The sequence below is a fragment of the Tympanuchus pallidicinctus genome, unplaced genomic scaffold (assembly GCF_026119805.1).
Source record: "Tympanuchus pallidicinctus isolate F22 unplaced genomic scaffold, pur_lepc_1.0 scaffold4, whole genome shotgun sequence".
Classification (NCBI taxonomy): Eukaryota; Metazoa; Chordata; class Aves; order Galliformes; family Phasianidae; genus Tympanuchus; species Tympanuchus pallidicinctus.
The window spans coordinates 45489354-45516545 of record NW_026294758.1 but is presented as its reverse complement, the minus strand read 5'-3'; the positions used below and the strand labels follow the sequence as shown (position 1 = coordinate 45516545).

Genomic DNA, 27192 nt, shown 5'->3' with positions numbered 1-27192 from the left:
GAAAAACATAAGAAAGGTCTAGACTGTACCTAATATTATTTCAATACTATTTATTATTATTTACGATGGTGGATAGTGATGGGACAATGGGGAATGGTTTTAAACTAAGACAGCAAATGTTTAGATGAGATATTAGGAGGACATTTTTCACTCAGAGGAGGGTGAAGCACTGGAACAGGTTGCCCAAGGAGGCTGTGGATGTCCCATTCCTGGAAGCATTCAAGGACAAGCTGGATGTGGCTCTGGCAGCCTGGTGTAGTGGTTGGCAGCCCTGCACGTACTAGGGGGGTTGAAACTACATGATCATTGTGGTCCATTTCAACCCAGGCCATTCTATGATACTATGATCTCTTCAAATACCAGAAAGGTGATTGCAGAGAGAGTGGGGTTGGTCTCTTCTCACTGGTGACAGGTGACAGGATGAGGGGAAATGGCCTCAATTTGTGCCAGGAGAGATTTAGATTAGATATCAGGAAGAACTTAGCTACAGTAAGGGTTGTTAAGCACTGGATAGGCAGCCCACGGAGGTGGTTGAGTCACCATCCCTGAATGTGTTTTAAAACCATCTGAATGTAGTGCTCAGGGACATGATTTAGTGGAGGGTTGTTGGAATTAGGGTAGTATGGTAAGGTTATGCTTGGACTTGATGATCTTTAAGGCCTTTACGAACTTAAGCAATTCTATGATTCTATGATTCTAAGATGAAAAAGAACAAAAATACAAAAGAACAGAAAATATACTAGAGATCTAATTAAGCAACATGTGCTAAATGGAGCCACATTTCCTAAGCCCTCTATGGATATTCTTCTATGGAGATATCTGAACATCAATGGTACTCAATCCAATCTGCAAATGGATTCCTCCTTTGAAGTTTGAAAGTACAAGTGCAAAACATGACGTATACTATTTTCTTATCTGAGATCATATCTGTCACAGTGAATACTGGTTCCTGTTGTTCTAAATGCTTAAGTCTTTTCAGTTAGCAACATGAAATATTGCATAGTATAGCAAGCAACGCTTCATAAACACAGAATTACAGAATATCCTGAGCTGGAAGAGACTCACAAGGATCACTGACTCATCTAAGTTAAGCTAATTTTTTTTAAATGACAGAAGGAAATAAAATTTATTAAACCCTATCTAGAGGATAAGAGAATAAGGTATTCTCTTCCTAAAAATTAAAGACATGTTAAGTATCTTAATTCCATCTTGAAATCAGTAATTAAATGTATCCATCTATTTCCTGACACTCAAAGAGTCTGCTAACTACCAACAAGTTTCATTTACTTATAATGAAATCAAAGGGCAGTACGGAGTAGAAAGATGAAGTCCCATATGAGCTAAGTTGTGTTTCTAAGTTTTTATGTGTACAAAGTGTTTACATTCATTCTCCTCACTTGTTACTGTCCACAGAAGAACTCTGGAAACTGCTGAGAATTTTTGCTAACAGACCAAATGCATCAAGCTCACATTTCTTAGATGCAGTTCTGTTAAGAATTAATCAATATTTTCAGCTTAAGAGAACTTATCAGTCAGTGATATTGATCACTGGGACTTGGAATGAAAGAAAATATGCAGACTAATGAAATGATGACTGTTCTAGCTAAAATAGAGTTAATCTACCCTACAATAAAAAGTATGCATTCCAGGAAATTTCTGTGATCTCTAAGTAATCATGGAGAAAAATCTGAAAAACTTCCAAATACTCAAATTTTTTCAGTGGTGCCTCTTCCCCCTTCCCCTTATCCTTCTCTTCACCTTCCTCTTCCCCTTCGCCTTCCCCTTCCCCTTCCCCTTCCCCTTTCTTTTTCTCCTTCCTTTCCCTCCCCTCCCCTCCCCTCCCTTCCCCTTCCCTCCCATCCCCTCTATTCTATTCTATTCTATTCTATTCTATTCTATTCTATTCTATTCTATTCTATTCTATTCTATTCTATTCTATTCTATTCTATTCTATTCTATTCTATTCTATTCTATTCTATTCTATTCCATTCCATTCCATTCCATTCCATTCTATTCCATTCCATTCCATTCCATTCCATTCTTTTCCCCCAGATTTTAGACGAACACATATGCAGGCCAGATGGGGTTGTATGAAGGCTTAAGTCAATCTCTGGAAACTGGCTATGAATCTGAATTTGAATGAAACATGAAATACTGCACTTACAATTTTTTTATAAGAACATTCTTTCCTCTAATTTTGAATACAGAAATGACAAGGAAAAACGGCATGCAATTTTTGAAGATTTATACAGTTACATATTTTTTTGCATTTGCAAAAGGAACGGTTTCATAGAGAAGCAAAGCTGATAGGAAAGAGTGGTAATATAAAAGCTCAGCTGTCATTACCTATATAATACATCTCTGCATTTATTTTTCTCCAGACAAAGAAGTGCTGGCAAAGTGAAAAATAAAACTATGTGGCTGTGCAGATATTCTCAGTAGTTTAGAATATAGTTCACTTTCCTATCAGATATTAATGAAATAATGTAATAGCGCCATGTATATAACTCAATATGCCATTTTTTGGATCAAACATTAAAAATTTTTCTGGTAGCTAAGATGAGAACTGCAAAATTTCAACCTAGATAAAATCTTGTATATTCAGCTGGAATTAATAGCTTTTTTTTTTTTTTCCTTCATATCTTGTATTGCCCTTTATATAGTTACTGTTCCATAGGCAAACTAACAGTAAATAGTTATTAACTTCCTTCATCAGAGAACACATTTGCTAGTTTACAAATCAAGATGTGAGATCAAACCATGTAATGATGCACAAATGTTTTTTTGTTATAAGGATGCAGAGTCAGACTTACGACATTTATTTTACTCCACCAGGTTCCTGACACATTCATCTCTGGAGGGTGTCAGCAAAGAGTTTTACAACTTTAAGGGATCTGCGACATTCTAACTGTGTAAATTGTAACAACCCAGAATATTCTCTTCAATTCCCATATAAAAATTAGAACACTTTACCTTCCTTCCTTTTGCCTCTACATACTTTAAAATCTAACCTTCAGTAACATAATACAATAACCAGAAACAATCTTTCTCTTTTCTGTGACCATATCACAGAACCATAGAATGGTTTGGTCATCTAGTTCCAAACCTCTTGCTATAGGAGGGCCACCTCCATCTAGACTAGGTTGCTCAAAGCCTCATCGAGTACATCTTTGAATGCCTCCAGGGGGGGGACATCCACATCCTCTCTGGGCAACCTGTTCCAGTGCCACCCACACAGTAAAGAATTTCTTCCTAATAGCTAGTCTAAATCTACCCTCTTCCAGTTTAAAGCCATTTCCAACTTGCCCTTGGAGAATTCATGTTAGTTACCGCCAATTTCCTTATCTTTATTTTCCATGTGCCTTTGTAGGGCCTTTACAAAGGTGTGCATCATGATCTTCATCTATGTACTTCTTAATATAGTGCTGATACACTGCTGGGAAACAGAGCAGTTTAAATAATCACTGATACGAAGCATTAATTTGTTAAACTAAATGCTGAATTCATAGAATACCAAACCCAGAAAAACTGTAACGAGAACTTAAAAAAAAAAAAAAAAAAAGGAAGAAATGCTATTTTTCTGAGTAGCTGATGAAAGTAAACTTTCTAACTCAAGGCAACTAAACAATAATAAAAGTTGAATGAAATATCACAGAATGTTTAATGAAAGGCCTTATATATTTTGATTATCTCTTGGGTGCTAAACTCATACTTCCTCTCTTTCGCTATTACCATGATGTACTGAAACACTTCCTGGCTTCTATATTTTTTTTCTTTGAAAAACTGTCAAAAGACATGTTTATGTTTATTTCTACAGTCAGGTACATAGCTTCATACTATGAGCAAGGATATTTATCTCAGCAGTAACTCTAATTAAACAACCCAATCCCATGTTTTCATAGTAACTCTGCAAATAAAAAGGTTCAATATAATTAGACAGGCAACTGACATTGAATTTTTTCACAGCTTATTCATGAGTAACGTTATTTAATGATTAAGGAATTATGCACTCTTTATCCAACAGGCACTTCTGTAGTTGTCAGATTGTAAAGAGAAAAAAAAAACAAACTTGAAATACTCTCTCACTAACTAAAAAATTTCCTCACTGATTATGTTTTTGTCCATATTTTCTCCTATTCATCAGTATCTTAGTGAATTTAATCATACAGCTGAGAGATTATAATAAGAAAAGACAACTAAAATTTCTTTGATGCTGAAGGACTAAGCTGCACATCATGATGTTGACAGAATCTTATTTGTGCATCTTTTTTCCATGATTTCAGCAGATATTAACTAAGTAATAAATCATCTTTGTTACACATATTCTCTGCTGCACTGGTTACCAAGCACAAAAACTGATTTTCTTGTGCTCTGGGAAGAAATACAATATGAAAACATCACCAACAGACTGAGAGAGCTGGAATATCCTGAGATTACAAAGCATGTGAGGAACTGGCATTTTCTCTCTAGATGTAGAACATCCTAAGACAGAAGATATAGGCCAAGTCCTAAGTAGGACTGAAGGAATCAAAAAGCCACTGGGACCAGTTATAAAAATGTATCCTACTTAATTGCAAATTCAGGTCTATTCTTATCTGGGGGGGGGAAAGAAAAAAAATATCAGCTTTACTTGTTGCTAAAGATAATAACTCATCTCCTGTGTCAAATTTCACATATTTACTAAAAAGCTGTCATGATTTTCTTGCATTATTATATCTTCTAGTGATAATGTCAGAATCTTTTGCAGTGCTAACTGTAGCATTGGTGATAGATTCTATTGAGTTTAAAAGCTGAATATTTAAACAATTTACTAAGTAGACACAGCTAGTAGGGAATTCTTACTGCTTAAAATTTTATCATTAATCCTATTACAATATCTGTTTTCAAGTTCTAAAAACATGATTGACTCAGTCTCATGAACTAAAACATGCTTAGTGTCCTGCAATTCACAAAAAGAAAAATTGTGAGGCATAAGGGAGCAATTCCAATTCCAATTTAAAATAATTGTATAGATATGTTAAAGGTTTGATTTTGTGATTAACTTCTAACTGTTTAAATGATGACCCTTTACTGATACTTCATTAATTTGGCAAATGAAGGCAATGTAATTGCCAGTATTCACAGCACATTTAACTGGGAGCAAAGACAGTAAAATATGAACCAAAAATCATTTAGGACATTTTTGACTCACATCAGGGGAAAAAATATTGAATATTAGTTTCAAATTGAATTAAGCTTGAATTTTTTAACTGAAAATAAATAAACTGGTTGTGATACAGGAAACATATAGAAATGCCTGGATTTTGTTGAGGGGCTTTGTATGGTTAAGTAGATTCCAACAGATACCAGAAGTTCTCTGGTACTTCTGATAAGGTCAATATTTAGATTATGTGACAGGCCAAGGGAAAATGGTTTCAGATTCAAAGAGGAGATGTAGGCGGATATTAGGGTAGTGAGGCACTGGAACAGGTTCCTGAGAGAGCATGCCCTGTTCCTGGAGACATTCAATGCTAGGCTGGACCAGGCTTTGAGCAACCATCTATTACAGAGGATTTGGACTAGATGACCTTCAAAGGCCTCTTTTCGCCCAAAAGATTCTGTCATTCTATGGCTATTTTTTCCATTAAAATATTAGAAAATTAACACGCAGTTGAAAACCACTCTTTCTATTCAGGAAACAGCAAAAAATCCTTGTGAAACCACTAAGCATCCTTTTGAGTGGATAAATCTGACTATAATAACACCAAGGCTTTGTGCAAAGAGCTACATTTGAATTTCATTTTAGAAGAGATACTGAACAGCTTCAAGAATTCCGGTACTGGCTTATGAGAGACCTACCGTAACTGCACAAGGACTTTCTTTTCTTCTAACTGTGGTTACTATATGATACTAGCAATCAAGTAGGATACTTGAAAACTTTGTGGGGTATGAAAAATGCTTCACCAAAAAGGATTTTAGCCAGTGTGTCTTCTTCATTTTTATGCAATGCATAGAGGAGACTATATTTGTTATGGAAAACATGCAAAGCTTCTTAAAATAAACGAGAAAAAAAAAAAAAAAAAGAAAAAGAAAAAATAGGTACATTTCATTAGAAGTACATAAAGCTCAGTTTAGAGCTCCCTGGAGTTTTCATAGGTAGCTGGCAAAAGCATAGGAAGCTAACAAAACAAAAGATAGCCTTAGATCTTTTTATTTTTACTGAGCTTTATGAAGATGTTCCTTTCAGTTCCCATGTTCTCAGAATTCTACTGCTACCAAAAGATTAAAGCACTTTTATTGCTGTTGAATGGGCTTGCAAAACTGTGATAACATGAATGCCAAAAAGAAATTAATGGAGGAAGAGATCCATCAAAGCATATTACACAACCAGATACAAACAAAATTTCTCCAGAAATCCTTATGGTTTGAATAGGTACTCTAAAAAAATAACATTTGACATGTACAAGAAGAGAAAATTATTAAAGACTAAAACACACAAAGGAACCATAAGCATTCCTTCCACCTCCCCTGTCTTCTATCCAGATCATCTAGAACTTTTCCTTTCAATTAACTTTTCTGTCTTTGGGTACTTGGCACTCATAGTAAATAAGCCATTGAAGAGGTTCAGCACTTCTGATCTTGTTTTTTTTTTTTTTTTTTTTTTTTTTTTCTGTCTTAAAAAGAATAGAACATGACCAAGTATTCTCCTTGCTTCTTTCATGAAACTGTAGGCTAGTGACTAGAAGGACTCTGATTGCTCTGCTCAACAGATGGAGCATGGCAGAAATTACACAATATGACAACTTTTGTATTTACTTTTCCCTTTGGGGTTGATTATTGATTTTATCTAACAATACATGCCTTGGTCCTGCTTTTCATAGAAGGTTTTTATACATACACCTCACTATAAATCACTGTATCACCTACTTTCTTCAATTATTCCAAAATACATAGAAAGGAAATTAGAATAAATCATATTTCTCTGTACTGTTTTATCTATGCAAAAGGATTCTCAGATGTCCTTACTTTCCCACTGCTCTAAATACAATCTCATAGGCAATTGATGAGAGCAGCTGCTTTGGGGCTAGCCTGGCCAGCACCAGAACATCTGATTTCAAGGTATGAAGGAGTTTGGGGGTTTGTTCATCAGAGAAGCACCAAAAAATAGAGTCACCCTCCAGCAATGGGCAGCTATTGTAAAAGTGGCTGACCTGGTATGGGCATTGCCAAGGCAATGGAGGCCACATTCTGCCTCCAAAATAAACCTCAGAGAGGGCAGTGACTAAGATTACGGTGGGTGAGCAGAGTGTGGGCGTCACCTCTACACCTGTCGTGTGCTATAACAGCTGGAGCTGGACCTCACACAGCAGGGCACTGAGGTTTTGCTGGCTTCAGAAGTGGGGAGCACTCATTCTGAGTGACTCTCAAAGCAGAATCGTGAGCACTCAATGCTGAGCCAAGGCTGCAGCTCTAGTAAGAAGGATGCACATCTACCTCGGTCACGATCAGTGCCTCCACTCAGAATGGTCTACAAAAGGAAGAACCATCTGTGCAGACTACGGTTTGTGGAAGCATCTGGACCTAGAAACAATAACATGTAAATTGTCTGAACTCAGTAAGGCAGCCAGACCTACTCTCCATTGCAAAACAACTACGGATGGCAGTGGCGGGTGATTCTCTTCTGAGGGGTACAGAGGCACCCATTTGTTGTCCTGACCTACTATCTAGGGAAATCCTGTTTACCAGGAGCCCACATCAAGGACATGACAGAGAAGCTGCCAGACCTTGTATGTCCCACAAACTACTACCTGCTGCTGCTGTTTCCTGTAAGCACCAGTGATACAGCTGTCAAAGCAACATGAAGACTATCAAGAGAGACTACAAGGAGCAGAGCAGTAGTGAAGAACTTGGAGCGCAGGTAGTCATCTCATTAGTCCTCCAGGTTAGGGGAATGAGGAGGGAAAGGACTCATAGAATTAAGAAAATCAGTAAAAGGCAAAGGGAGTGCTTTGTCAACAGGGCTCTGGCTACTTATGTCATGGAATGAATTTTGAGAAAACTGGTCTTCTGGGAGAGGATGGGTTTCATCCGACAGACAAAGGGAAGACTATCTTTGACAACATGCTTTCCAATTTAATCAGGAGGGCTTTAAACTAAAGTTGCTGGGGATGGAGATCTTCAAATTACTGAATTTTCAAGCTGACAATGGTAATGGACACCCTGGTCCTGGAGTAGGATCAGAAGCCAGTAAGACAACACCTAACGTTCAAGATAAGAAAACTCCAATTGGTAAACAAGTCTCAATAGGAGACCATCTCAAATGCCTGTACACCTGTGCATGGTGCACAAGGAACAATCAGGAGGAGTTGCAGGTGTGTGTGTTCCTGGGCTATGATGTCACTGGCATCACTGAGATGTGGTGGGATGACTCTCATGATTGGAATGTAGGAATAGATGGGTATAAATTTTTAGGTAAGATAGGCAGGGGAGAAGGATAGTATGCCCTGTACATCACTTACCAACTGGAGACCATAGAGTTCCACTTGGGAATAGATGAGAAGCTGACAAAGGGCTTATGGTTAAAGGTTAAAAAGAAGGCAAGGGAAGCAGACATTATAGTAAGGGTCTGCTGGAGGCAATCTGAATAAGAAAACAGTTTATAGAAGGATAAGGCCTTCTATAAACAGACAGAAGCAGTATCACATTCACAAAACATGGTCCTCATGGGGGGACTTCAACCACCTCAGAGTCTGTTGCATGGACAACACAGCAGAGCACCAAAAATCGAAGAGGTTTCTGGAATGCGTTGATGATAACTTCCTCTTCCAAGCAGTACAGAAACCCATGAGAAAAGGTGCTGTGCCATATTTTGTCATCACCAGTGAGGATAGGCTGGTGAGCAGGCGTGGGTAATCTTGGCTATAGCATTCAAAATCAGGGGAATTATTTGCTAGGGTGAAACATGGGAGAAAGCCCTGAAGGGAAGAGGGGCTGAAGAAAGTTGGTCAGTATTCAAGAAGCAGAAGGCAGGCAAGATTGCCAGGAGGCCTCTGCGGATTAACAAGAATAACCTGGACTTACTTAATCACAAAAAGAATGTCAATATGGAGTGGAAGCAGGAATAGGTAACCTGGATCAAATAAAAAGAAGCTGTCCAAGCAGCCTGAGACCAGACTAACAGAAAGCCTAACAGAAGCCTAACAGAATTAAATCTATCCAGGGACATAAAGAGGAGGAAGAAGAAATTTTATGGGTATATCAGTGATAAAAAGAAGGTCAGGGAAGATGGGGACACTCTCTGGAAGGAAACTGGAGTACTAGTCACGAGGGATATAGAGAAAACTGAAGTGCTCAATGAAAGTCTTTACTGGCAAGGGCTCTAGTCACACTGTCGATGTTGCAGAAAGCAAGTGGTAAGAACTTGGAAGAGATAGATCAACCTGCTGAAAGGGAAGATGAGGTTTAATACTATCTAAAGAACCAGAAGGTGCACAAGTACATGGAACCCATTGAGATCCATCTGCTGGTTCTGGAGGCAGTGGAGGATGAAGTTGTGAAGCTGCTGTCCATCACTTTGTCCATCATTTGAAAGGTCATAGTAGTCTGGTGAAGTTCCCTCTGAATGGAAAAGAGGAAATATAATTTTCATTTTCAATGAGGGAAATAAAGAAAATCATGAGAACTACAGGCCAGTCACCTCTGTGCCTGGCATGATCATGGAGCATATGCACATGAAGGCCCTACTAAAGCACATGGAAAATAAAGATAAGGAAATTGGTGGTAACCAACATGGATTCACCAAGGGCAAGTTATGTCTGATAAACTTGGTGGCCTTTTATGATGGAGTTACAGCATCAGTGGATAAAGAAAGAGCAAATCATGTCATCTGCCTGGTCTTGTGCAAAGCATTTGACACTATCCCACAGGACATCCTGTTTGCCAAAAAAAAAAAAAAAAAAAAAAAGAGAGAGAGAGAGAGAGAAAGATTTGATAAATGGACTACTCACTGGATAAGGAATTGGCTGGGTGGTTGCACTCAGAGAGTTGTGGTCAATGGCTCAATGTCCAAGTGGAGACTGTTGACATGGTATCCCTCAGGGATCAGTGTTGGGACCAGTGTTATTTAACATCTTTGTAGCTGACATGGACAGTGGGATCAAATGAGCTCTCAGCAAGTTTGCAGATGACATCATGCTGAGTGTTGCATTTGACATGCTAAAGGGAAAGGATGCCCTCTGGAGGGACCTGGAAAGGCTTAAGAGGTGAGCCCACACCAACCCCATGAAGTTCAACAAGGCCAAGTGCAAGGTCTGGCACCTGGATCAGGGCAATCCCAAGCATAAATACAGGTTAGGCAGAGAATGGCCTGAGAGCAACCCCAAGGAGAAGGATTTGGGAGTGTTGGCTGATAAAAGATTCAATGTGAGCCACCAATGTGCACTTGCAGCCTAGAAGGCTAATTGTGTCTTGGGCTGCATCAAGAGAAGTGTGACCGACAGGTCAAGGGAGGTGATTCTTCCCCTCTACTCTGCTCTTGTGAGATCCCACCTGGACTGCTGTGTTCTGTTCTGGAGCCCCTAACACAAGAATGACATTGAAGTATTGGAGCAGGTCCAGAGGAAGGCTATGAAGGTGATCAGAGGACTGGAGCACCTCTCCTATGGGGACAATCAGAGAGTTGGGGCTCTTCAATCCGAAGAGAAGGCTCTGAGGAAACCTTATAGCAGCCTTCCAGTACTTGAAGGGAGCCTACTGGAAAGCTGGGGAGGGACTTTTTATAAGAGCACGTAATGCCAGGGTGAGGGGAAATGGCTTTAAACTAGAAGAGGGTAGATTTAGACCAGCTATTAGGAAGAAATTCTTCATTGTGAAGGTGGTACTGGAACAGGTTGCCCAGAGAGGTTGTGGATGTCCCCGTCCCTGGAGGCATTCAAACATGTACTTGATGGGGCTTTGAACAACCTAGTCTAGAAGGAGGTGGCCTTCCTACAGCAGGTCATCAATGTGCAGAAATTGTATGCCTGCTCCTAACAGCTACTAGCTTGCCTTCTTTGTATTTCAACCTGTTTTGTGTTGTTGGAATGGAATGTTTTGATGAGTCATTCTGTACTTTTGCACAACTCCATTCTTAGATTACACCTTCATGTTGACTTTGCTTTCAGGGACATACTGAACCTCTCCTCCATTCCATGTAAGAAGACCTATTACCCTCTCCACATGGGAAATGGGAAGGTGAACTGATGCTATCTGAATTAAAAATTTTGGGAAGGGATGTGTTAACCCAGTGCTGGTTAACAGGATAATTTTGGAAGTACTTGCTGAACACTGAGATGCTTCATAGTTCCAGACTCCTTCTGAGTCTCTTTCTGGACACAGGATCCCTGTAGTTCAAGCCATGGTACACCCATTTGCCAGTTGTCATAGTTGGCGTTTGAAGTGGCAGATGAGAAATGATAAAGAACCAGACAGTGATTCAGACAGTATTTAATTTGGTAACCACACAGTAAAAACGAAGACAAGACACAGTAGTACCATGTGTCTATAGTCTGTGCTGTCTACATTTCTGATATCTATTGCAAGTTGGAAATCCTAAGTTAATTGAGCTCTACTTGCCTATAATATTGTATTAATTTATGTTTGAAAACTTAGAAGGAATCAGAAATTAGTCCTCAAGCTTTAAGATGATGGAACTGTAGCAAATCTACCGTTTCAGATTTCTATCTCAAAATAGCTCTTTTTTCAGGGAGAACTAATATTTCTGAGAGGACACATTCACAGGATTACATTTGGTTTAAATTGATGCAGTTGTAATACTGTAATGATGTAATGAGATACAGAAGAAAAAAATAAATATTCTCTGATGAGCTCATATTAAGGCTCTTCCAGGTCTCTGTTCTCTTAAGCCAAGTGCTTAAAAAGAAAAATTCTGTCTGATTTCTTTCATACCATAGAGAAGTTATAATGAAAATCATGATTTTTTTTCTTTTCTTTTCTTTTTAAAATATATATATATTTTAAATATTAATATATATTTTGAAGCTATTTTACTATATGTATATATACTTATATACTTATATATACATACAGTAAAATAGCTTTAAAATGAGCTTGGATAGTACAATGACAATCTTTGAACAAATATCATCTACTTTTAAAATTCAGTTGACAAACAAACAAACAATTCAGCACTGCAATTCAGGATTCACTTGGAAAAGTAGATGTTGACGAAATCTGATAACAAGTGATGAGACTCTGAACTAAGCCTGTACAAGTATATGAAAAATGAATAAAGACAGCTATTCAAGGCTGAATACTGATTGGAAAGCCCCTACTAAAATATAACAATATGATTTTTAAAGCTGCATTTTACTTGTAGAGGGAGATGATTTAAAGAGGCTTTCATGCTGATTACTTTAGATGAAAATACAGCCTGTTCAAAGTTAGCCAAACATGTCTTGTAGCCAAGTTGATGCAATGCATTCCAGTGTACTGCGTGTCCATGGATATTCCGGAATATACTGTAGGTACATCTGGGAAATCTCAGAGATACCCCTTTCCAGAATTCAGCAATTGGGTTATAAAAATATTTTCACATTTCCTGCAGATGGCTGGATTCTTTTCTTCCCTTGTAATTTTTATTCAGAATACATTATGGGCAGCTGCTGGCTCTGATAGAATCTAATTGCTCTTTTACTAGACTCAGCTGCAAGCAGTCAGATTTCCTTTTCCTTTGTAGAGTATATTACATATAAACATGGGCGGGGAGAAAAATAACCAATTAACTAAATACATATGGATAAAATGACTCACTAAAAGAGCTGATCAAATAATGTATCAAACTACAGCTTAGGTCAAAGGAAATTACAGGCCTTGTAGGACATGGTAATATATATGTGGAAATAATTATCAGCACAAACATACTTGTAATTTGAAATAACATATGGAAAAGGCACTGCTTCTGTTCAAGAAAGCTTACACAAATTATTACATTTTCATAAAGGGAATGCTATTTCACTGAGTGAAAAGTCACCATTCTCCAGGATACATGCTCAATAGAAACCATTTCCTACCTCAAATCAAGTCAGTTCTCAGTACCTCCAGTATACAACTTTGCAAGTAAACCTGTCGTAGTTTGGAAAGTATTTTTACTGTTTTATCAATTACTATTATTTTTTTTAAAGACTTGAGGAACAGCTACTTTTAGTAAGGCTGTTCTGTTTCTGTTACTATCAGAAAATGGTATGACACGTGAGAGAGAAGAGATGGACTGCAAAATATAATTAGGGATGCAAGGACTCCTCTGCCTCCTCTCTCATGTGACTAAGACTGAAACAGGTGAAGATTGTTTACCATGAAGGACAAACACAAGAAAAACCTGTAGATGTGTAACATACGAAACAATATTAACAAATGCTCTTTTTTCTTCCTTTTACCCAAAGACATTCAGTTAAATCAAGAAACAGGTGTTTAAACCAGAAGTAAATAGGTATCAGATGAGTGAAACAGCTTGTCTGAGCATAACATTTAGACAAAAAAAAAAAAAAAAAAAGTTGAAAATAAGGCAGTTTAATTCTGTTCTTAAAAATGTAGCTGAGAAAGAACAGAAATTCTTACAAATCAGGGCTAAGCTAGTCACTGGCTGAATGCTGCTAAGAAGAAATCTTACTGAAATATACTCCATACTGGTGTTTTATACTTTCACCTTAAAGTTCTGCCATTTGTCATTGTCAGACACAGGATACTGATCTTGAAAATCACTGATCCTATCTGGTAATGGCATTTACTACATTCCTTTATGAATTTCTGACTTCACCAGAAACAATATCTTGCCCTGTGTAGTTATAGTATCTTTTTAGGATTTCAAAAGATAATTGAAGCCTGAGTCATGGCACTAGTGATATAATGCCCTGAACCACAGGCTATGTTCCAAGGAAAGATGGCTTTATACACATCAGACTGATTTAATCAAAAAGACTAGAAGTAGATAGTTTCTATTTTAACCCTCATGAAGTAACACTGCTTTTATTTGTTTGTTTTTCTTCTGTTTGGATTTAACAGAGATTCCAGCAATACTTATCAATCATTTTTTCAGCTAGTTACCAGCTGAAGAATGTACTGTCTACAGAACTGCTTCAGTTTAGCTTTAGGAGAGGCTGGTTTTCTGTGCAAGACTGACTTTCAACCAGTTTGTCATCCTATGAAGGACTTCTATACAGTCCCTAGGAAGCAGCATACTGTTTTCCACCTCCTCCTTAGAAAGAAAAAAAATTCTTAACAGTCCTGGACAAATGATTGCTAACATTTGGTCTATGAAATGATATCAGAAAGTTCCAGTTCCAGAAAAAGAGCTTACACTCCCATGGTATTAAACCCTGTATATCTTAACATATTTTGTGTAAATTGCATATAGAAATTGAAGTAAAAAAATGAACTTCTGAACATATTGTATTGGCTGGAGTAGTAGAGACTACTAATAAATTTAGAATATAAAAAGCACTGAAGTTTACAATGGCTTTATTTTTTTATTAAGCATGTTCACTGTGTTCTTGAAAGAAAGAAATCTAGCAAGAGCCTTATCCCCTTTGACTTTTATATGTGAATTGAGCCTTTGAGAAAATGTGAGAGATCTGCTGACCTACATCTAACTTCCAGAGAGAAAAGTGTTACAACGTTCTATTTAAGGTCTGTTCTGAAAATAATGCCTCCTATTTTATTACGTTCGCCTATGAAGTCAGAGGGAGATGCTGGTGGTATATTAAGAGGTTGAACTTTTGCACCAATATTCCATTATGTTGAGAGATGGCAGCAGAGGGGCAGTCTGACAGAATGGAAGTGAATACAAAGCTAAGGTGTGGAAGTGAATTCCTTCTTGCCACAAAAATTGTACCCACTCACATTCATCAGTGCTTGCTGAACATTTCTGGAGACAAAACAGTGAATACGAGCACAGTGAGGTGGTGGGTGATGCATCTCAGCAGTGGCAATAGCAGTGTGAAAGATAAGCAAAGTTCCAGACAGCCATGCACAGCTATCAAATGAAGAGATTCTCAATAAAGCTTATTCAAATGAATTGGCAGATTATAATCAGGGAACTGAGTATGGAGTTGTATTTCAATTTCAACATGTTGGAAACAATGGTGACAATATCGGAACATCACAAAATTTGCACCAGGTGAGTCCCAAGAGTGCTCACATAGGGAAAAATGAACCATATACCAATACAAAGCTAAAGATGATAGTTTCCTGGATCAAATTGCTCCCAGTGACAAGATATGGTAGCATGACAATAAGCCTGATAGAAAATTGCAGTCCATAGAGTGGCAACATGTGAATTATCTCAAGACACAGCCCTCAGCAAGTAAAGTGGTGTGCACTGTTTTTCGGGACAGGAAAGGGGTGATTCTTCTGGTTTTCCTGGAGCATGGATAAATCATCATCTCTGACTGCTACATTGCAACACTGACTAAACTGATGGCTTGACCTTCCAGAATTGGGCCAAAGAAGAAAATAACCTTTCTTTTGCAACAATATAACTTCAGATCCCACACCAGTTTGAAGAGCTTTGAGCACATCGCCAGGCTTAGCTGGACTGTACTACCACACCTGCTGTGTGCTCTGGATTTGACACCTTCTGACATCCATCTGTTAGGGCTGATGAAAGATGGATTGGGAGGGCAACGTTTTCCTAGCAATAACACTGTCACAGAAGCTGTGAAACAGTGGGTCACTTCCACTGGTAAAAAAGCACAGCTAGTAGCAGAGACCATGTTGAAAACTATTGGATTGTAGCTGAGAATTTCCCCTATTAAATAGTGCTATTGAAAAAAAATTAGGAAAGAATTCTACTTTAAAAAATACAACATATTTTATGTTGTTAATTTTTGAAATTTAACCAGGCTTTACTATGCTGATTCTGTTAGTACAGTCAGACATGGAGTTACTTAACAGTGTCACTTTTTCCAAAAAATCCCTTTTGTGTGTGTGTGTGTTTGCAATAATAGCATTAACAAAAGATGGAAAAACTTCACTAGGTGTCTTAAAGATAAACTTTTTGGTGCTGATGTTACAGAAATTCGAACATATAGGAATGCACTCACATGTTAAAATTTTATGTTTGGTTACTGAAAGAACTACTACTGTGATATTTTGAAAGCACTAAGGCATAAAACTCCAAACACCCTGCAGTGCTATTTTATTGTGATGTGATTAGCACCTGTTTGCTTGCACTAATCCTACTTCAAACAGAAACGTGCTTTCTTCACAATCATTAGACCATACATTACAGGCTCTCTCAAACAGACTCATAGGATTTAAGACTGTTTTTTTTTCATTAAAGAAAAGCCTTTTTCTAGATCTGCTCTGCAAATCAGACCAAACCATTCCAAGGCAGCAGTCGCATTGTGATTTTACTAAATTATGTACAAAGGGAGTGATTAGATGAAAGCTTTTTCCAGCATGTCCAACCCACAGCCTGTGGGCTGCATGTGGCTCAGCCCAGCCTATCTTACAGCAGCCCCACCCCACACTTTCATGGTGGTGGTCCTTCCCTACTGAACAGCCCAGACTGGCCCCAGGTACACACTCAAAGCTCAGAAAGACACAATTATTGTGTGATCAGGACTGTCTGTGATGAAATCAGGACATGGGAAAGGGGAAGTGCAGTGCTAATTCAAGCTATGGCAAATAAATGTATGCTTTTAAATATATTGGCTAAAAGCAGTCCGGTGAACAGAAAAAAAGTATGTGTACTTGATATCTGGACTGACAAAGGAATTTGACAACAGATTTCAAGCTTCCTGAAAAAAATATATAATTTTTTGTTATATTCATGATTCCATTTTCAGTCAAGACAAACACATTACCTGCAAATTTTCAAAAGGAATGTATATAGTAGCGATCAGATACTCAGTCCAAAAATTTGATCACGTTTCTTTGTTAGAAGCTTTTGAGTTCTATCTTACCAGAGAAGGACTTCCCCTGCTTCACAATCACTCGCTGTTTATGTTATCATTTTCTGGAAGTATATACATATGTATTTTCAAGGATGAAGCAAAGGAAGAGTAAATTTCATCAAAAATCCCTGATGGGAATCTTGAGAATTCACTAAGAATTACTACCACTTCCACTGAACCAGACTGATGAGCTGATTTCACAAAAACATGGTCAAATATCCCACTATGTTTTTGTTTCTCTCTTATTTTCTTGATGTTTTCACAAAAATTAATTTTGTTATTTATGTACACAAACTTTATAGATGTATATTATATATGATCAAAGATAATTCAGTGCAGCCCAGTTAGGCCAAATGTTGGGACACTCGTTATAAATAGAACAGACTGTAATTGAAATAGTACCTACCTGTACGAAGTATTTTCACCCAAGAAACAAGAGCTCACTGGAGAGATGTACACAAGCCTTTCTGTTGTAAGAATGTCTTTAATAAATTAATGATGAATTATCAACTACATTCAAAAACTTTGGGCTGTCTATGCTCAATGAAATAGGAATTTTTAAAGCATGGAGACATAAATTTGAATCAGTGAATCAGTTTTCATAAGTTTTTCTGCTCATAAACTGTTGCTAGTAGATATAGCATGGGTGAGTTCTATGAAATGCCTAGAATCAAGTCTTAAAATGTTGTACATAAGGCAAAGAACTTGGACAAATTTACTACCAGCTTATGCATTTTGTAGTGTATACATACACGGATTAATAGGAAATAGGAAAAAAATTCCTCGACAGACATAAAATCATAAACCAATTACCAATTTAACTGAAATTTCCATGAATAACCAGTAAGAGAGAAAAAAATGGTTTATTAATGTCACTAAATGATATATTTCATTTAATCTTTCCAACTGTCTTGCTGTATGCCTTTTAAAAACTTAGTTTGAATATTTTTGCACAGAGGAAATTGAGGCAATTATGCCAAACTATCCAAATATGTGATCCGAAATTGCCAGTATGAATTCACCATGCGTATATTGCGTCTGATCAATCTGGTGGCCTTTTTTAATGGAATAATAATATCAATAGATGAAGAGCAACTGATATAATCAATCTAGACTTCTCGAAGGCCTTTAATATAGTCCCACATCACATCCTTTTTTCTGAGTTGGGGAGATATGGATCCAAAGGGTGGACTATTTAGTGAGTAGGAAATTGGTTTGAAGTATGGTAAACACATATCCAGGGGTAGGCCCATGATGGTTGGTGTTCCCCACGGTTCCATCTTGGGGCTGATGCTCTTTAACATGTTTATCAGTGACATAATTTGAAGAGATTGAGTGCACCCTCAGCAACTTAACAGATGATGGCAAGCTAAGTGGTTCAATTGATGAAATAGAAGGAAGAGATGTGATCAAAGAGATCTGGATCTCGAAAGGTGGGTGTATAATCAATGAATATTAGGATGTTATAATCACAAAATAAACAAGAGAGTTAGGCAAAGTAGACTATGATAACAAAAGAGAACAAATAGAAGGCTTACCCCTATCCTGGGTTCACCCACAAAACACAAGCAGAAGTGATCTCCAGAGGAGATCCTTCCTCACTGGTAGCTAGCTCTTAATAGGTCTAGGAGGGGTGGAGCCTGGCTCCATCCCTTCTGGCAGCACAGGTGAATTGCCTTCACCTGTGCTCCTCTGGCTGACTCATTGCTTGCCTCAGGTGATCAATCAGAGGTTCTGGCCATGATTTAGCAGTTCCCATACAGTGGGCTCGTGTGAGCCTAATAAGAAAATGAGGGAAAGGTTGTTGATGTAGTCTACCTAGAATCAGCAAAGCCTTTGACACTGTCTCCCACAGTATTCTCCTGGAGAAGCTGGCAGTCTGTGGCTTGGACAGGTACACTCTTTTATGGGTAAAGAACAGAGTGGAGGGCCAGACCCAGAAAGTGGTGGTGTATGGAATTAAATACAACCAGTGACTGGTCATGAGTGGTGATCCCCAGGAGTCAGTACTGGAGCCACTCCTATTCAATATTTTTAGTGATAACCTGGTAAAGTTGGTTGAGTACACCATTAGCAAGTCTGCAAATGACACCACAGTGGCAGGAAGTATTGATCTGCCTGGGGGTAGGGAGACCATACAGAGGGATTCAGACAGGCTAGATTGCTGGGCTGAGGTCAGTGGGATGAAGTTCAACAGACCAAGTGCCAGGTTCTGTAATTTGGCCACAACATCCCCAGGTAACGCCATAGGCCGGCGGCAGAGTAGTTGCAAGACTGCATGGAAGAAAGGACCTGAGGGTGTTGGTTGATATTCAGTGGTACATGAGCCAGCAGCACACTCAGCGAACAAGAGGGCCAGTGGCATTCTGGCTTGTACCAGAAACAGTGTTGTCCCTCTGTACTCAGTGCTGGTAAAGCTGCAAATTGAGTACTATGTTGTTTAGGGCCCCTCGCTACAAGAAAGACATCAAGGCCCTGAAGTATGTCTAGAGAAGGCAATGAAGCTGGTGAGGGGTCTGGACCAAGTCTTATTAGGAGCGGCTGAGGGAACTCGAATTGTTCAGTCTGGAAAAGAAGAGGCTCAGGGGAGCTCTCTAGAGCTGCTTGAAAGGAGGTTGAGGCAAAGTGGGGGTCAGCCTCTTCTCTTGTGTAGCTAGTGATAGGATTAAAGGGAATAAACTCAAAGTTGCAACAGCCTTTATTCAGGTTGGATACTAGGAAAAAAATTGTTCTCCAAAAGAGTGGTTATGTGCTGGAACAGTGTGCCTGGGAAGGTGCTGGAGTCACTTTCCCCGGAGGTGTTCATGAAACATTTAGATGCTGTTCTAAGGCACATGGTTTAGAAAATTTAGAAAAAGGGGAAATATTTGTGGGAGCTGGATGGTTGGACTGAATGATCTTGGAGGTCTTTTCCAACCTTTGTGATTCTATGATTCTATGATCTTTAAGATTCCTTCCAACATAAACTATTCTACGATTCTATGGAAAAATGAAGTCTACAAAAATCAGTAATCTTACAAATTCACTTTGAATGTGACAGCACAATAAATTGTTAATTACTACAACATAGTCCTAATCTGAGTGGGTTATGACAGGTTATTTCTATCAGCATTTGTAAGGGTATGCTGCTAACCTTAGTATGATCTTACATATTTCTAGCAGGTTTGTTCTTGTCAAATATTTCCAAAGATTCCCCTTCTCCTTGTCTTCAGTTTCCTTGCTAGAAACCTTTAAGAGAAGTTGATGTTGTTCTCTATAAAGTTTATTAATTCATCTCTTGTAGTGTCCCAAATATTTTGCTAGTTGCAAGCGTCATAGAGCAATCATCTCCCAGGAACCGTTCTCCATACATGGCTTTTGCCATTGCCATTGCCACTGCATATCCTCACAGTTCTCAAGAAGTTAACCTTGAAAATAGATCAAAGTTTCTACCTATTTTTGATAAAAGTTACAGTTTAACATTCTTAATTTTTATGTTATTTACTTTCCTACACAATGCAAATCATAATTTCAAAAGCTGTTTTATTTTTCAGAACATGTTTTCTTCAATATGCAGCCTCTTAAACCAGCAGGACCCTCTTTCCTTTCCTGCTGTCGTCTGAAAAATAGATACTTCTGTATCTACAGAGATATAGACTAAAGTCACCTGTTCACCCTGCAGAACTTCAGATATTCTAAAATTAATTTCCCCTGTACAAACCAAAGGAAATATTTTCCGCCCATCTAACTTGGCAGTGCCATATTCTGTTCTATTATTTTCAGTGTAACTACTCAGTGTAACTGAGTTTTTGACAAACTCAGAAGTCTTTACAAGAGAAGGTTTTCATCTGCAATAAACCAGAAAGCAATAATCTTGACATAAAAGACATTCTGAGCTTACCTGCAATGCACTACCATCGGACCAGCATCAGGTGGGTTACAGGTCTTGACACGTCTCAGGAAAGCTAAGAATGGTGTTGGGTGTTCTGGAACACCGTGGTCAGGCCAGGCAGTGAACTGGAATTGCCTTACTTCCCTTTTCTCACTTGAACCATTCTAAGAAATGAAAAAAACAAAAAACAAAAAACTTTATGACAAAATTGCCATTAAGTGCCAGTAAGTGAAACACTCGAGAGGAATACATACCAGAGAAGGCATTTTGAATCATATTTGGTACCAGAGAGAAACTGAACTCAGGCTATGTGGAGGAAAAAAATTTTCTTATATTCAAAATTGCATCACTGAAACAATGTAAGAGCTTTAATCATAATCTGCAGCAATTAATCACAAGAAGATTTAGTACTTCGGTTAATATTTCACTCAGTGAAGTTATGAATAAAGAGATTTCTGTATTAATCTACAAAATACCATGCTGGAATATGAGTATATGCTGACAGTAGGTTTCATTTTTCAGTTTTGCTAAGGGGTAAAGAGAGAGAAGGAGGGGATGAGAATAATGAGAAGGAGGAAAAGAGGAGGGAAGGCAGGAAGAAAAAGAAAGGAGGAAGGAAGGGAGTATGTGGAGGGAAGATAGAGAGAAATAAGGAAAAAGAGAGAAGGAAAAGAAGAGAGTAGAAGGGAAAGGAAGAGAAAAGAAAGCAAAGAGGGAGAAGGAATAAAAGAAATTATATACCTTGTAAAGTGCAAATGTACGAACACAGTATGTTGCCAATTCAACCGTGTCTAAAAGGGTCACTTGGATGAGTCCATAAGTTTCTGTGCCTCTGCTTGGCCAGTACTGATCACACTTCACCTGTAGTGAAAAACATACAATTCCTTAATACTGTAAAACTGCTGTTTGTTGCATGCCAGAGTGTTTAGTCATTGTAGGTTTCAAAATGTAAGGAGTTACAATGTTTAAAAACAGCTATGGATTCAATACAAGATATTTCATTTTCCACAAGAACTGCTTTTCTGTGAGTGAGGCTTCTAATATCTTCTTCTACAATGGGTATTTATATATTCAGAGGTGTGGTGTGGATGGTCAAAAGTACCAATATGTGTAGATACACTAAAGAAAAATTAATAGTTGTTTTGTGATAAATAATTTTATAATAAATTTATAAATCTATAAATTTATAATAGATAATTGTAATTTTTATATTACAGTTATATATAATTATATAAAAATTATAATAGACAATTTATAATAGATAAAACATAACCTGATTAACTCCTCTTTAACATACTATAATTTAATAACATTAATTTAGTGAGTGTAGATACACAAATTTTTGAATACTTGTCACATTTAATCTATTTTATGTCAGTCTGAAAACATATAAAGTGTTTCTCTGATGCTAGTATGTTTGTTGCTTCAAACAGAATGTCTCTGTTTACATGGAAAATACAACAGATTCAAAGAGTACAATAACACTCTTTGATAGAGCAAAATGTCATCTGTAAAACACTACTCTTCCACACATTCCTATTAGCTATGCGTTTTAGCCACTGATGAACAAAAGCCTGCATACTGTGATTGTAAAAATATGCACAAGACAAGATGGCACTCTGCTGCTCTTGCCACTGCCGAAATTCAGCACTCACTACCTCACTGCACTCACACCCACTGTTTGGTTAACATTCAGCAAGTGTTGATGAATGTCATTAGATGCAGTTTTTTCTTTCACTTGGAGGAATTCAGTGACACACCTTTGCTTCATGTGCACAACCATGTCAGACACCATTTTGTCAGAATGCCCCTTTGCTGCCATCTGTCACATGGCAACACAATAATGTAAGATGAGAAGGCTCAACCTTTATTGCCATACCACCACTATCTGCCTCTGGCACTCTGGGCCAACATAACAAAACAGAAGATATTATTTTTGGAGCAGCCCTTGTATGAAACACATAGCATGTTCAGAAATATCTCGGTATAATACTGAATTTATCTGAGAAATAATTTTAGTACACAGATAAATAAAAAAATATCTGCAACTATTAAGTGCATTGTGAAAATACAATTTCCTTCTTAATTCAGTGTTATGATGCATAAAGCAAAATCATGTTTGTAGGAACTTAAAAGATATGATTTGATAATTTATATGGATGATATGGTTTCATTCAACACATTTTAAAAGACATAGGACATTTCATTCAGAGAAATCTCCATTTTAAAACACTATAGATTATATTAACAAGCTGAAATAATTCCGACTAAGATAATGCAGAAGAGAGCATACGCTTACAATCTTTTTTGAAACTGAATATGATGTTTAGTATTTATAATGAAAGCTATTAAGAAAAAAATCAATACAAGATGTCTAATACATTCAAAGAAGATGATACAAAATAGTACAGAGACTATACAAAAATAGTTGTGTTTCACTGACAGATATATTATACAAAAATGTCAGTTCTGTCTGTAACAAAATTGCTGAAAGAGCAATTACTAAATATATAATGAATATCAGTGATAAACTTTGCAGGACTCCTGGTAGTAAAAAAAGCAACTGCAGCATACTCATTTCACTTTACCTTAATATAGATACTGTAACTTAGTTGTATTTTGTCTAGAACAGTTGTGCTTTATTTTATCTCCTATAAGAAGACATTGTATATATATATATATTTTTAGCAGCTAACACTCTTACCAGAACTAACTAGAAGAAACTTTGAAAGTTGTGTGTTCTCCAAAAACAACACTTGCTAATGTGTTTCCATTTGAGATAGTCCTGGGGAGGTATTAAGAACAGAACTAGGAGTGTGATAATCTAATGTTAAACATTTATCCAGAAATTTGTAGAAAATTTATCCTTTTCAGTTAAGATGGGAGAAAACTTATATGCCTGCTCTTTTATAATCAGCCTTTGCTTTTCTTCATTTATTAGCTTTTCAAACATACACTCCATCAATTTTCCAATTTTTCTGGGATACTCTGTGATATCTAGCTGATACAGAGCACTAATCCTGGAAGACGGCTTACACAAAATTAAATATTGTTTAAAATAAACACAATCTATAGATCACTGTATGCATTATTTGAATATGGAAATTATGAAAGTAAGTATCAATTTTTTTAGAAAGAAAAACTGATTTTTGATTGATACAATTTTGATTTTCTGGAATAGAACATGAGGTTTTTTGTTTTTTTTTTTTTTTTTTTTTTTTTTTGATGAAATTATATTCTTTATTCTTATTGTCTCTTGATTTTTTCCTGGGACAAGAGGTCTTCAAACATGTGTTCTTATCTGTCCCTAGATTTTTGCTAGTGATCACAACACTTACTATATCAACATTCCTAACAATATATCTTCGTGAAAGATGAGAACAATGTTTTGTACCAGCATTCCCAGGAGAAAAGAACCAAATAATTGAGACAATCAAATGTTAAGACACTATTATCTAAAGCAGAGTTCCTGCTAAATGTTTTATCCAGATTTTTCAAAAACATAAGATTACAATCCTGGACTGCAGCTCTTAAAGTAAATTTATTTTCAGATTATACATTAATATTTTTTTTCAGAAAAAGAATTCTCAAAACATCACCCATAATGTAGTACGAAATGTTTACAAATCTGTTTTTAAAAGGTGATTGCTAGATGTATTTTACTTCAGCTCTATGGACTGCACTTAAATGTCTTCTGTTAAGGGGAATGTCTTCCTCACTTGTATACGTGGTTTGGAAACCTGACAATTTGAATGTGGTAAGCACAGTGACATTTAATGTAGGCATTCTCCTAAAGAAATGCAGACTAGGGAATTAATTTATTTTCAAACCAATTTTGCAACAAGATTTTGGTGAACTTCGTAGTCTTCATCCTCTACTTATTCACTCAGTTCCCACTTTCAAAGGCTGAGCTATTCCTCTGCAGACTACATACACCTGTACACAGTGAGACATTTTTTGGCATCTTGACTCTACAAGAAAATAGCTTTCCCCAGTAATTTCCTAATGTTCTCTTGCCTGTCACTGTAGATGGCAAGAGTCATATAAGAATGAAAGAACTCACTGGAAATTTTGAAGAAAAATTAAATTACAAATAATGACAAGAATACCACTTATTACTACCTTTCCTATCTGATCCTGCCTAATTGCCATATATAAGTTCTCATGACTTTAGCTGTCAAAAGACATGTAAATATATTATAAAATCTTGTAAATACCATAATAGTAAACACAATTAGAAGACATAACTAATGATAACAACATTCTTGCATCCTGCTTCTCAAACATACACATCTTTTCTTTCTTGACAACTCTTACATGCAGATCACCTTTACTTTAAACTGTGGAGGTTTGAGCATTCTCTGAAAGCAAAAGTGAATGCAAAGTTAAATGCTTTCTTTTCTGTGAAGAATGAGAATGTTGAGACCATTTCAAACTTGAGGGGCTTAACTAGCGACCAGAGTCTTAAGAATGTTTGTGGATATTCACACTTTGACAAATTACAGACAACAGATGGTTGCATAAACAGAGCTGAAGAAAAGTTATTTTCATTTGAACATATAAATACAAATAATTCTGACAGCCAAGGGCAGAGAAATAGTATTCCAGTGCAAAGTTCCATTAGTTTGACTGAGAAGTCCCTTCAGGTGAATCTTAACAATGAACTAATTGTTACAGACTATCTGAGATTATAAGGTCAAAATGCAGTTCATGGAAGAGAGCGTAAACTAATAATAGGCAGATTCATACAGTGTATTCCTTGTTGTATGAATAGCATATGAATTATGTTAAATCTGAAATAACAGTAGCATGTGACAAACTTCTTCCTTTGGTTTTCATAATAATAATAGCCCTCTACAGACAAAAATCTCAGAGTTCATTTTCAAAGTCTTTCTTCAAAAAGAAAATACCTCTATTTGCTGAAAGAAAATGTCTCTTTAAAGGTCCTTTCCAACCCAAACTATTCTATGATTCTATAATGCTGAATCATAATGGTCCAATAGAAAAGTAGTGCTGATAGTTGCTGACGAAAACTGCCTTAAATGCTAAAAGGCTAGATGGGTTCCTCAGATATTTCAGCTAATGCTCTGTCTGCAAGCAGTTGCTATTTAAAGTAATTGTGCTTTTTGCAACAATGCCATGACACATAAATATCAGGATGATCTGAGTCTAAATATCACAGACAATAACACTAGTGTGACAGACTGTAATGCAAGGATTCTACAAGAAAAAATGAAACAAAACACCCACACTTTGAAGGCCATTTTAGAATAAGATTTGGCAATGTGTCATCCATTCACTTTCATGCAACAGTAAATGGCAGATTAAAATTTTGAAGTCCTGTGAGAAATATGGTTTCATACGGTTTTCATACATTTTTCAACAGTCTATGTTTAGATTTTGGTTTGAAGAAATACCAGATTTAATAGAGTTCTAATTTTTGAAGGAATTGAACACCTTTTCCCTGGAAGACAGAACTTCTAAGCCTCACCAAGTGTGTTCCCAAAACAATTGATTGTTTCTAAACATTTTTTTCTAAAAATATTTTTTTTTTCCACTGCAGAACAGAGAACAATTGTATGCAGTGATCTCTAATATGGATTTATAGTGCATACGTACTTGTAAGATAGTATAGACAAATGAATACTAGGTTAGTCATTAGCACTGAAAGATTATTGATAATTAAAAGCATGACTCCTATTATAATCCTTATGACTGAGTGTGGTACAGGCATTAAAATAAAAAGAAACTGACTTTAAATTGAGAGTTGGGAATATTTGAAATATGCTCTCTAACTTGTCTTTCATCTTCATCTATACAAGCCAGTAAAAATTCAGAATTATATTTGAAATTCATCAATCTGACATCCCCTTTTTTTTAACACTTCATAACAGCACGGAAAACAGGGCCATAGTGAATCTATTTTGAAAGATGAGTCTGTCAAACAGTTTAAATACAGCTAGATTTTCCAAAGGTAAAAGGCTTCTATGAAGTAAATCCAGAGGAACTAGGGAATGGGCTGACTACTTTTATGCACCATTCTTTTCCTGTACTCAAGGCTGATCACTGTAAGCAGCCTGAATATTCCTTTAACTGGAAAAAAAAAAAAAAAAAATCATATAAGAATATGGATATATTAAACAATTCATGGGTTCTACTGAAGATTTTCTATGGTCCATACAAGAGAGCCATCTCTTTTAGCTGTTGTGAGTATTATGTAAGAAACTAACGAAAAAAAAATAGTTTAAAACATCTGAGCAACAAAGTTCTGTTCTTCTCACAATTCTTTGTTCACTTGAAAGCTGGGCATGAGATGAGAAAGGATGAAAACGGGAAACAGAAAACTGGTGAAGAGATTAAAATTCTAGAGGCCTTAAAAGTTTACAACCT

At 36.9% G+C, this 27192-nt stretch overlaps 1 protein-coding gene across 17 annotated transcripts in view; it reads right to left on the bottom strand.

Annotated features, from left to right (window-relative positions):
* The window catches only part of PTPRD (protein tyrosine phosphatase receptor type D), a 1183295-nt gene that overhangs the window by 18961 nt on the left and 1137142 nt on the right, over positions 1-27192 (bottom strand). For all 17 annotated transcript variants that reach the window (XM_052700439.1, XM_052700447.1, XM_052700441.1 and 14 more), the window contains 2 exons: positions 21544-21663; positions 20812-20966 (listed from right to left, as the gene is read on the bottom strand). In XM_052700439.1, coding sequence (XP_052556399.1) covers positions 20812-20966; positions 21544-21663 — 275 coding nt within the window. The remainder of the gene's footprint in view (positions 1-20811; positions 20967-21543; positions 21664-27192) is intronic.